Here is a 13191-nt window from a genome sequence, read left to right as displayed (position 1 = left end):
CCTGCCGCTCCCCTTGCTTGTGCTCTCTGCCAAATGAATAAATAAAATCTTTTAAAAAATAAAAATAAATGATACTGAAAAGATACTCTGTTACACTCACAGAGTCCACACTATGGAGGGGCACAAGGGGAAGCACCAGGAGGGGGAAAACATGGCCAGAGCTTTTATTGTGGCTTCCACGGAAGGAAGGAACTGATAAAACAGGGTAAGCAGGTTGAGGATCATCTACTTTAAATAATTCCCAAGAACTCCGGGGTGTAGAGGCTGCTCTGGGGTTATGAGGGCGGGGGCTCAGAGCGAGCGTAAGGGCTCTTGGAAGGCGGTGGTTGGCCCTAAAGACTCTGGATTGGTTGGTTTGCATATGAAAGGCACACTCAAAGGCCAGTTGTCTGCCAACTCAGGAATTTGCTAGCGCTGGTAGGAGTAGGCCCTCCAGAGCCCGCAAAACCCCAAGATGTCAAAATTCCAAAAATACAGAATAAAAAGATATGATTCATATGCAAAAATATAGTTTTAATTTGCATGTTAACCTTTATAAAAAATCACCTACTGTACATATTGTATATATATGGCACCACCTTTTTCTCTCAACACTACACTTTGGAGATTTACCCTGATTGCTGCATGCAGCTCTAGTCAGTTCATTTCTTTTTACTGCTTTATCATTCGGCGCTGTGTCAATATACAACACTTTATTAATATTTATTCATTCTTTTGTTCATGGGCATTCATTTCCAGTTTTTTGCTATTATGAATTATGTTGCAATAATTAATCTTTTACCTATCTCCACGTATGCATACGGCAGAGAGACATGGAATAGCTGAGTTCAAAGGCATTTCTATCTTTGACTTTAACACATATTGCCAATGGTTACTCAAAGTACTTGTAGTAAATTACCCTTCCATCAAGAGTGTAGAAAATGTCCTGTTTTTTCCACTGCCTCACCAGCAGTGTTATTGTGAAGTTTTCCTTTTAATGTTTGCCAATATGATGATGTGTAATTGTATCTCATTATTGTTTAAATTTGCATTTTCCTGATTACTAATGAAGTTGAGCATCTTTTCATGTTTATTTGTTGTTGGCATTTCCTCTTATAGAAATTGCCTGTTCATATCTTTTGACAATGTTTTTATTTATTTTATTTTTATTATTTTGTAAAGTTCTTCATATTCTGGATGCTAACACTTTGTTAGTTTTATGTGTTACAGATATCTTTCCCCAGTCTATAGCTTATCTTCTCAATTTATGTATCTTTGTTTAACAGAAATATTAAGTTTAATATAGTCAAATGTATCAACTTTTCAATTTTGGTGTGTAGTTTTTTTGTGTCCTTTTTAAAAGTATTCTGAACAGGGGACACCTGGGTGGCTCACTCAGTTAAGCATCTGACTCTTGATCTTGGCTCAGCTCTTGATCTCAGGGTTGTGAGTTCAAACCCCACATAAACTAATAAATAAAAATAAAAGTGTTTTGGAAAAAAAAGTATTCTGAACAGAATGTTATATATTATTTAAAAGTTTAAACTTTTGACTTTTCCCATTTAGATCTTTAGTAAGCCTGGAATTGAGATTTTAATATGGTAATAAGCAAAAGTGCTGTCTTTTTCTACAAAGATAATCAACAGTTTCAGCACCCTTGTTGATTAATCCACATTTCCCTCCACTAATTTTTAATGCTACTCTTTCATTTGCCATTTCCTTTTGCTTATGATCTATTTCTGTGCTCTTTATTCTCTCCCACTGGCGTATTTCCTAATCCCTGTCAATACCACAGCATCTTAATCACCTTAGCTTTCTAAAAATTATGTTGCCCGGGATGCCAATTCCCCCAATCTTGTTTTACACCTTCAAAACTGTTCTGGCAATTCTTTGAAACTTGTTCTTCCATAGGACTGTTAATCAGCTAGTCAATTTCCATACACATATACCAAAACAACAAAACTATTGCACCCCAGATGTGTCCTACATTTAATTTACATATTAATGTGGATTGAAACTGATACTTTCACAATATTGAGACATCCCATTTATAAATGTGGCATTTCTGTTTGATTAGGGTTTTTTTTTCCCACGGTTTTTTAAAATGTTTTTCAGTTAAGTATTTGATTATTCTCCATATAACCCTGTCTCTTTTTTTTTTTAGATTCCTTTTATTGTGTAAGTTTTATGGCCATTATAATTGATATACTTTGAAATAAGCATACAAATTATTTTTGTGCACTAATTATACTGCCAGCTACCTTACTAGTCTTTCTTACTAGTTCTACTACTGATCTGTTAGATTCAAGAAGAGTTCTTTGTTCGTGTAGACAATAATGTTACCTATAGATAATGACAATTTTTCATCAACAATACTGCTATCCTTTTTTTTCTTCTCTTACTGTCTAGGCTAGTATATCTAGCACAATAATGAATGGAAGAGGTATTGGCAAACATCCTTGCCTCATTCCTAAATTTAAATGGAATATATCTAATATTTCACCATTGAATGTGATATTTATTGCAGTGTTTGATAGGTTTTTACCCCTTACAGACTGGGAATATTCCTCCCTTTCCTTGTTTGTCAAAAAGTTTTTACCTGAGTAAACTTTTTTTTTTTTAAAGATTGATTGATTGATTGATTTGACAGAGAGAGACAGACACAGCGAGAGAGGGAACACAAGCAGGGGGAGTGGGAGAGGGAGAGGGAGAGGGAGAAGCAGGCTTCCAGCCCAGGAGGGAGCTCGATGCGGACCTCATCCCAGGAGTCTGGGATCATGACCTGAGCCGAAGGCAGCCGCTTAATGGCTGAGCCACCCAGGTGCCCCCGAGTAAACTTTTATTAAATATTTTCTATGCCTCTTCTAACTTCTCAGTGTGGAAATCTTAAGAGAGTTTTCTAATATTTAGCAACCCTTGAATTCTAGGACAAACTCAAACTGGCAATAATATATTGTTTAGCCTCTCTTGAGTACATATTGTCACTATATTATTTCAGCTTTTTCCATTTACATTAATAAGTGAGATTGGCCTAATCTTTCCACTCTTTTATTGTCCCTGTCTGGTATTATTACTGATGTTATACTAGCCACATAAAATGGGTTGGAGAGCATTCCCTCTTTGCTAGTTTCTGGAATAGTTTGTATAAGATTGAGATTTTCTATTATTCTAAAAGGGCATAATTTACTTCTAAAATCATATGATGCTGACCTTATTTTTGGGTGGATGGGTTTTTAAACTACCAACCCAATTTACTAACAGTTTTCGGTCTATTCAGTTTTTCTATATCTTCATTAATCAATTTTGGTAAGTGTTTATCTCTAGGAAAATTATCCATATTGTCTGATTTTACAAATTAATGTTTTAAAATGGTTCCTAGGGCTAATTTAAAGCCTGCTTGTCTGAAAGAAACCATCAACAAAATGAAAAGGCAATCTAGTAAGTGGGAGATACTGGCAAATGATATATCCAATAAGGAGTTAATATCCAAAATATATTTAAAAACTTATATAACTCAATATCAAAAACCAAATAATCAAATTAAAAAATGGGCATAGGATATGAATAGACTCTTTTCCAAAGACATATAGATGATCAGCAAACACATAAAAAGATGCTCAGCATCACTAAGCATCAGGGAAATGCAAATCAAAACCATAATGATATACCACCTCACACCTGTCCGAACGGCTAGAATCAAAAAGACTAGCAGTAACAAGTGTTGGGGAGGATGTGGAGGAAAAGGAACCCTTGTGCACTGTTGGTGAGAATGTAAACTGGTACAGCCACTGTGGAAAATAGTATGGAGGTATATGTGTGTATATATGTGTGTGTATGCATGAATTCACATACACACATCACACACATGCACAGACACAATGGAGTATTACTCAGCCATAAAAAATGATATGACTTTTGCCATCTGTGACAACATGGATGGACCTAGAGAGTATTACACTAAAGTCAGAGAAAGACAAATACCATATAATTTCACTTATATGTGGAATCTAAAAAACAAAACAAATGAACAAACAAAAAAGTACAAACAGACCCATAAATACAGAGAACAAACTGATGGTTGCCAGAGGGGAAGGGAGTGGGGGGTGGGAAAAATGAGTAAAGGAGAATAGGAGATACAGGCTTCCAGTTATGGAATGCTTAAGCCATGGGGAGGAAAGGTACAACATAGAGAATATAGTCAGTGGTACTGTAATAGTGTTTTATGGTGACAGATGGAAACTACATTTGTGGTGTGTGTAGCAGAACATAGAGAGTTGTTGAATCACTATGTTGTACACCTGAAACTAATGCAGCATTGTGTCAACAATACATCCAAAACAAAAACTAACATCTTAACTTAAGCACCATTTTTCATGACTCATTTTTTTTGTTTTTTTTTTTTTCTTGGTTGAAGTGAACAGATTTTTTATTCTATTGATCGTTCTTAAAAAATAGCTTTTTATTTTACTGATCTTCTCTATTATAATCTTTAATTTCTACTCTTATCTTTATTATTTTGCCTCTATTCTCTTTAGGTTTCTTCTCTCAAGGCAGTGTTAAACTTTGAAATGTGTTTTAATCTGTTAGATTCTCATTTATTTTTTTATTTCTAAAATGAAAATTCACCAAAAATAATGCCTTAACCAATATTCCTGATTTAAAGGAAATCTGAACACAACTTTATTAGTTAATTAGAGCTAGTTCAATAAAATCATAATGAATCAATTATCAGAAAGTTGCTGGTTAAAATAAACATGTAAGTAGACTTTGCAACTTTAAGTGATAAATGGTCTCCTTCAAGAAACATTCAGATAAATATACTTTTCGAAAACAGTCATTTTTAGTGTTAAAGTTGTTAAGTCAAAATTCTTGAAACTATTCTAATAAACCTTTCAATATTCTAAGAAAGCTCCTTACCCATGTTAACAATAAACTAATGAAGAAATTAACCTTATAATAAGTGAAACAACTTAGTATAGATTAAACTTAAACTGTATCTATACATCAAGTTGTAAAGTCTAGCTGAGCGTTTATCTTCTCAAAATATCTCTATCAACAGTCCCTCATTTCCCCAATTTTCTTATTAAGTTTGTACATAAAGTTCTGGCCAGAAATGGAGTAAATATTGACTTTATAGTTCTGTTTCCACTGTTCTGTTGTTCCTTCACTAGTTTCCTGTGTTGGAAATGTAGCTTGTGAATTTTCCATCTTGTTTCCTTTTTGGGTATAATAATTTAAAGCTATTAATTTCTCTGTATGTGGTGGTTTAACTGCATCCCGTCAGTTTCATGTTGTATTTTCACTACAGTTCAATTCCAAACAACTCCTAATTATGATGTAGTTTCTTCTTTGACCCATGTGTGACTTAAAAGAGTGGGTTTTTTGTTTTGGTTTGATTTAGTTTTGACTTTCTAGATGTTTGTGCATGTGTTATGGGGGTGGGGGCTGTTAATTATTATGTCTCATAACTGATTTTTAAGTAATTTACATGCAGTATGTTAAACAAAATTATTTATTCTACACCAATTTACTTTGTGACCTAGTTCTTGGTCAGTATTTTTTCCAGTGTTCTTTATTGAATAGGTAAGTTTTCCAAACATTATGAAAATCCACCTATTCAATAAGGCACACTAATTTTCCTGTTCACTATTCTTATGTTTTTTGTGCCTTCCTACTAGATTAAATTTTATTTCTCTGAAGGAATTCCTTTGCTAAAATTTCACTAATGGCTAATTAAATTTGTCTAAAAGGGTCTTTATTTAACCCTCACATTTGAATGCTTATTTCTGGATATAGGATTCTAAACTGGCAGTTATTTTCTCTAATAATTTTGAAGATTTTTTACAAAGTTTTCTAATTATTTTTCTTTGAAGATAATATATCTTAAAATAGTTTCTTTTTTGGTTCCACAGTTCTAATTCACAGGTATCTGGCATTTATTTTTGTTTGTTTGTTTATTTTTGTTTCCCTTCCTAGGACTTGAGATTTCTAAATCTGAGGATTGATGTCTTTTATAAGTTATGGAAAATTTCCAGACATCATTTCATTAAAAATTGCCTGTCTTCCATTTTCTGCACCTTTTTTTTCCTAGAATGCATGAGATAGCACACAGAAATAAATCTTCGCATTTCATCTTCTATATCTCAACTCACCCAACACCATAGCATCAAGACACAAAGTGCTTGGTTACCAAGTCCAGAAACTGACTTCCACCCTGAATACTTTAGCTTCAGTTTACCCTCTTCAATTTCTGTTGGCATACACCATTCAGGGTTCCATCTGGTATTCAGTGGCTTTACTTTGGGCCCCTGGGGATTTCTCATACTTTCTTATAAGCTCAGCTATGCAATTAAAAGTGTATTTGTTATGATTTATAGAAGACTTCTGGGTGATTTTTAGTGGAAATATCTTCAGGTTATCTAGTTTATAACATTTCAGGAAATGGAAGTCAAGACTTTTAATCTTCAAAAAAAAGATTTAATTATGTTAGTAAGTTTGAAACAGTACAGGTAGAGGTGTTGGAAATTTTAGATAATGTGTCTGCCACTAGGGTTGAATCAAAAAACACTATCTAGGGGCGCCTGGGTGGCTCAGTTGGTTAAGCGACTGCCTTCGGCTCAGGTCATGATCCTGGAGTCCCGGGATCGAGTCCCGCATCGGGCTCCCTGCTCGGCAGGGAGTCTGCTTCTCCCTCTGACCCTCCCCCCTCTTGTGCTTTCTCTCGCTCATTCTCTCTCTCAAATAAATAAATAAATAAATCTTTAAAAAAAAAAACAAAACACTATCTAGTTGACTTATTATTTGCTTTTTCTAGTTTGTTTTCATCATTCTTCTGTCTTGTGATAAATAGGAACAAAAGGAACTTTTCTATGTTAACTAAGATTAAATGAGTACCTTAACCTTGATTCTTCTCAGATGGGAGTTCTAGAAGTTGACACTCTTGCAGATAGATTGCTCGCAATCCTAATTTAGATCCCTTTTTATTTAAATGGTTTCATATAGACTATGCTTTTAGTATGACCTGATGGTTTTAAGACCCAGGCTCAAATTCACCCACTTCATCCCACCTTCCTTTTATATATTTATGTACTTTGGGATCTTTCTCACTTCAATATTTGCATAACATTTATAGTTTTTACATCAACTGTTTTCTGGTGATTCCAAGGTTTCTTGCTTTACCTTCCCACATATATAAACTCCTCCAGAGCAAAAACAGTACTTAAGATTCTCTCTCCTGCTTCTTCCCCATGGAAGAAGCCAAGGGCAAACAAAGTTAAAGAACTGTTTGCCTGAATAACTTTATCTGTAACAGGACTTTAACTCACACCAGTAAGTAGTAGGAAACTGAAGCAATTAAGGTTTACTTAACTATACAAATCCTCAGTGTTTCATTATTTAATTTCTGCTGACACACCACCTTGTGGAAGGAAAGATTTAAGGTTGGTGGGGGAGAGGCTGTGGGGGGAGGAGTACATATGTATCAGTTACAAAGCAAGAGAAAGCCAAAGGAAGGAATAGTATTCCGGTTATAGAGATTCCAAAAGGGTCACTTGTAATTCCTCAAGCTTAGAACTCTCAGACTGATTAACACCCATTTAAGAAAAAATTTTTGAATACTTGTTACATACCAGTCAATGTTCCAGGGCATCTGGTATACCGTAGCAGACAAATTATACAAAAATTCCTGTCCTCACAGAGTTTGTATTCTAGTTATAGGTTAGAGATAAATAAATACATGAATACATAAATAGATGAATAAATATAATATATAACATGTCAGAAGTGCTGTGAAGAAAAATCTGAGCAGGAAAGGGGGCCAGAGGCTAAGTAGAGGAGATTGTCGTTTTAAATAGGATGGTTAGAAAAAGCATCACTAAGCAAGTGACATTTGAGCAAACAGCAGGCTGGAGGAGGAAGCCATGAGGCTATCCGAGAGAGGAGTGCTCAAGGCAGAGAGAACTGCAAATGCAGAAACACAGGCAAGAAGGAATCTCGCATGTCCAAGAACTAGCAAGAGAGTACTGCAATAAGAACGAGATAAGCAAAGGGGAAAACTGTCAAAATGGAGGGTAGAGGATCCATGGAAAGGGACAGCAGGAAGATCCTGGAGGGTCCTGTACATCACTGTATACAATGTGGGTTTTTCCTGACTGAGATAAGGAGCCATTGGAAGAAACTTTGGGGTAGGATTAGACAAATATTTCAAGCAGAAGAAAATGGCAAAAACTGAAGGTGACTGAGATTAAGAGTAGAGTTTTTTTGATGAAATAAATTATGGTATGTTTGTAAACTGATGGGCAGGATCCAGTTAGAGAAGCAAAAATAGGTGAATAAAATGTACACAAGAAAGGGGAAAATTGCTATAGTCGTTACCTCTACTAGAAGAGAGGAGGAGAGGTCTGATGTGGATTGGAGGAGCTGTTCTCAGCCAGGTCCAGAGTCCTGGTCACCCTTGGTATCAAGAGGGAGGCAGGGTGCAGATGGCTTAATGGCTGAAAGCCATGTGAGAGCATGAGCAAGTTCTCTTCTACTGGGTTCATTTTCTCCTTGAAATAGGAAGCAAGGTCAGCTAAGAATGACAATAAGGGAAGAGGTTTTGCGGGTTGGTGTAGAGAAAAAGGGACCTCCCAGAAGGCTACAGGACACAACATGGAGTACTGATGAGAGGGTTCATATTCCAACTCTGTCACCCATCACCCATCACCTGAGTGACCCTGGGCAAATCTGTAAACTTCACTAAACCTGTTTCCTCTTATGTAAAATGAGGATCACCACTTTGTGGTAAGGATGAAGAGAGACCATGTAAAAGCAATTGCTACCACTAGTAAATGACTACACTTAGTACATGTTGGCTGTTGACTGCCAGTACAGGTTAGGCAGTCAATTATGGATCAGTGAGAGGTTGTGATATCTTATGTCCACTCTCTTTTCAGGAGGTTTGTCCTCACCAAGCTTCGAGTCATCCCTAAAGGAGCATTTTCTGGATTTGGGGACCTGGAGAAAATGTATGTACCTGACAATGCTGTGGGTGCCTCAACCAGGGTGGGCTCACATCACATCCAGTGTGATGCTCTGTGCTTAGAAGCCAGAGAACCTTCTGAACCTCCTCCCATTTTCTTTCCTAATAATGGGGACTCTTTCAGAGTGTGGCTGTTGAGATGAGCATAAAGTCAATCTAAGCTATCCTCACTTTTTCTTCTTTAAGGTGTTGCTCCAAAGTACCTGTGAGCCGAATTTTTATAAACCAAAGCCAATTTTCTCTGCTGATACCCATTCTTTTTCAGGGATATTGTTTATTATTTCTGATTAATTTTTCATTAACAGCAGGGCCTAACATTTGTGTTTGAGATTCTAGAGACTTCTCTTTCCCATGCCATGCTGGCAAGTGTTAACTGATATATCAACATTTAAAATCATTAGGGAAGTTTACAGCACTGAAGGAGATTTCCTTTGAAAAGAGAAGACCCCTCTGCTAATGCAAACATTCACTCCTTACTGAACTAGTTTAATGTAGGGGTCTCCCCAAACAGGCTTTTCTCAAAATGAGGCACAGTAGTGAAAAGCAGAATAAATTCCTCCATGTTTAAAATAACCCACTCTTTCTTTGAAGGCTCTTGATCCCATCTCCCAGGTCTTAAGGGCCGGGAAAATCTGTTCTTCACCACAGTGGCCGCCAGAATTTAAACACCAATAAATATAGCAACAGATAGATGGATTACACAGAAGGGAATGATTTTTTTCATTGTAAGAAGAAAGCAATCCCCCAGGCTACATGCAGGTCTCTTTTTAAAAGCCATTCCATTTTTCCTCTTGGTTCTTTCACCCCTGTTTAAGAACACTTGCTGAAGTCTGAGGAAGCAAGAAAGAAATCCATTAATGAGGGAAACATAAAGCAGAGAGAGTGGCAATGTGTCTCAGCAATTACATCACCTGCTTAGAGAAGGGTGCTCAGAATCCTAGATTGGAGAGCTAGCTTTAATATAAACTTACTGTGTGACCTTGATTAAATCACTGTATCTCTGGGGGCCTTGGTTTCCCCATCGGTGGGTTAAGGAAGAAGTTTTAAAAGAAGGAGATAGCTTATGTGATCTCGAATTCCTAAGTGTAAGGATCCCCAGTTGGATGAGAGCCCAGTTTAAAATCTGCAGTCTTCCAGGGTTTACCCACTTGAGGACATTCAACACTTACAGGAATTGGGAGATGGGGCAATCTTTGGAGCAGAGCTCACCAAGGGAAACAAGGAAGGGATAGAGTTGGAGAACTTTCTGCTCAAGGTGTATTCCTGGACGGGTTAGCCATTGCCCTGCCTGGAATTGATATGAACTAAATAACTAGACTACCCGATATGCCTTGTCCCCAAGCAGCCCTATAATTGCATAGAAATTGTTCTAAAGGCAGGAATATGAGCTACCACAAATAATCCACCTTAATCAAATTCAATGCAGCAGGTATGACTGACCCCTCATTGGGTGTTCAGCATCAGACAGGACCTTCCAATAGTATTATAAATCCTTAAGCTGAGCTGATATAGCCGTAATCCCAGAGACAGGGCAGCTGGCTCAAAAACGCCTCAACTTCCTCAAACACAGCTTGCCCATTTCTACTGCATGTCTTTATTAATCAGCCTATACTGACACAGCAAGATGCCTAAAATAAAATTAAAGTGATCTCATTTCTTTTGAATGCTTTGTGTGTCCTAGGGCTTCAAAAACATTGCATAGTAGAAGGCCTGGCACCGAATTGAACTCTGAACAGACTACTCTTCAGTCTCTATGCTCCCCTTCATCCATTGTCTCACCTTCCACTCTTGGTCAGAGATGAGTTCTCATCTCCTTTCTTATCTCCTTTCCTGATCTATCCCCTGTATTTCTGTTCTTCATCCAGTTTTTAGCCAGTTTCCTGAACTTATTAAGTATTGGCTTTCTCTTCAATATCTCTGTCTCCATGGACCATAAAATCCCTTTGATTCTTTCTGCGCATGTGGCCAAGTTTTCCCTCTCCTCTTTCTTGCCATTCCCACTCTTGTGAAAGAACAGGTGCGTTCACTGCCCCTTGTCCTCTCCTTTCACGCACTCCTCAGCCAGCCCTCTTGCTACTGGACCACAAATTCCCTAACACCACATAATTACGCTATAAAAGGCCCCAATAATGATGGAACTGCCAGATCTCATGACTTCTACTTTGCGTTCTTAGTACTTAACTTACATGTAGCTTTTGATCTCATTGACTATTGCTGCCATTCTTCCTAACACTTCTGCCTCTTTTCACTTCAATGACACCACATCCTCCTGCCCACTCTGCTAGGCTCCCAGACTACTCCATAGATGGTTCTTTCCATCTTTCTTGGAAATCTTTCTTTTGAGGTTATAATTCTTGTTTTGATATGGAAAGACTCCTAAACATCTGTACCTAATTAAACTACAAGTACCTCAAATTTAATATATCCAGATTAGCTCATTGTCTTTATCCTTAAATTTCTCACCTTCCCATATTGCCCAGGGAATAGCATTACCACCTGCCGAGACTCCCAAGCAGGAAAATTCAAAATCTCCCTTGACTTTTTATCCCTTAAACCCGGGTCCCTTTCCAGTCCTATTTACGCTTTCTCAAAAATATCTCTGGAATCCAGCCCTTCTCTCACTCCCGCTGCTATTAGGTTCAAAGTCTCATCAACACTTAGATAGCCTGTTACATGAGGCTGTCATGCCAGCCCCAATCTCCCTAGCTCCCTGCTGCCAGCCCCACACTGCTCAAACTCTCTTGCAGAAGAAACTGGAGGGACTCTCACTGCCATAACCTTCAGTCTTAAGTGCCTGGCACAAAAATCAAAGCCCTTTATATTTCCACCATATGCACTGCACACCCCCACATTCTTACCAGGCAGGAGAAATTGCCATTTCTCAAGCATTATCATTATCAGACATCATATTTATTTAGAATGTGATGGCCAGTTCTTTGGACAATGCCTGGCACAAAGAGGAATCAAAAAAAAAAAAAAAAAGTTACAGGTGAAGTAATTAATTAGCCAATTAATTAACAAAATATACTTTCACACTGGCCTTATATAGATGCTGTCCCTCTGCCTAAAACTTCACTTGCAATTGGAAAAGAAATCCTGCTAGTCCTCCAGGGTCCAGATTAAATGTTTACTCCTTTATATAGCCTTTCCAGAACTCTCAGTGTTTCCAAACCATGATCTTGTGTCCATACTATCAATAGCACATTTATCAGACTGTATTCAGAATTTGCAGTTTTTCCAGGTCCCTTAATTGTTCTTTCAGGGCAAGATCAAGTGTAACTTTTTATTAAAGTACAACACCCAGTCCTACTGTTTTTATCTCCTTGCTATACCTCTAATCTGTCCACTTACCTCCTTCTCCAGCCACCGTAATCTTTCCCAAGCTAACTGCAACACTTTTCGACTTGTGCTGCCCTATCTACCAGCATGCTCTGCCATTTACTACATGGCAACCAGAGTGATATTTTTTCTTTTTTTTTAAAGATTTTATTTATTTATTTGAGAGAGAGAGAATGAGAGACAGAGAGCATGAGAGGGAGGAGGGTCAGAGGGAGAAGCAGACTCCCTGCCGAGCAGGGAGCCTGATGCGGGACTCGATCCCGGGACTCCAGGATCATGACCTGAGCCGAAGGCAGTCGCTTAACCAACTGAGCCACGCAGGCGCCCACTGATTTTATTTTTTATTTTTATTTTTTTTTATTTTATTTATTTGAGAGAGAGAGAATGAGAGAGAACATGAGAGGGGGGAGGGTCAGAGGGAGAAGCAGGCTCCCCGCCGAGCAGGGAGCCCGATGCGGGACTCGATCCCGGGACTCCAGGATCATGACCTGAGCCGAAGGCAGTCGTTTAACCAACTGGGCCACCCAGGCGCCCCAGAGTGATATTTTCTAAATTCCGATCTAATCATGTCACCTTCCACATCTGTCTTGCCATATACACATACATGCCATGCCTTACCACTGCTCTCAACATAAACAAAGAAATGATATCCTCTCACAGTCTCGCCTTTGCTCTATTAGCCTTTTATCAATTCACAAAATGTACTGTGTTATCTGCCCACCATGAGCCTTGTTTGGTGCATGCTGTTCCTCCTGACTAGAACATCTTTTCCACTCTGCACTTTTAATTTAGTTGGCTCCTACCCATCCTTCGGATTCCCATGCCACTGTCATTGCCTAGAAAAGCCCTCCCTG

General features: G+C 37.9%; 1 protein-coding gene across 4 annotated transcripts in view; it reads left to right on the top strand.

The window, feature by feature from the left end:
- The window catches only part of FSHR (follicle stimulating hormone receptor), a 165707-nt gene that overhangs the window by 65095 nt on the left and 87421 nt on the right, over positions 1-13191 (top strand). For 3 of the 4 annotated variants that reach the window (XM_081833530.1, XM_081833527.1, XM_081833526.1), the window contains exon 2: positions 8913-8984. The exons of the other annotated variant lie outside the window; for it this stretch is intronic. In XM_081833530.1, the coding sequence (XP_081689656.1) occupies positions 8913-8984 (72 nt within the window). The remainder of the gene's footprint in view (positions 1-8912; positions 8985-13191) is intronic. 4 annotated transcript variants of the gene reach the window in all.

This window comes from Leptonychotes weddellii, chromosome 10 (genome assembly GCF_054177405.1).
Source record: "Leptonychotes weddellii isolate Sample4059 chromosome 10, ASM5417740v2, whole genome shotgun sequence".
Lineage (NCBI taxonomy): Eukaryota > Metazoa > Chordata > Mammalia > Carnivora > Phocidae > Leptonychotes > Leptonychotes weddellii.
Note: the sequence above shows the minus strand (reverse complement) of the source record. Positions and strands in the feature narration are given on the sequence as shown.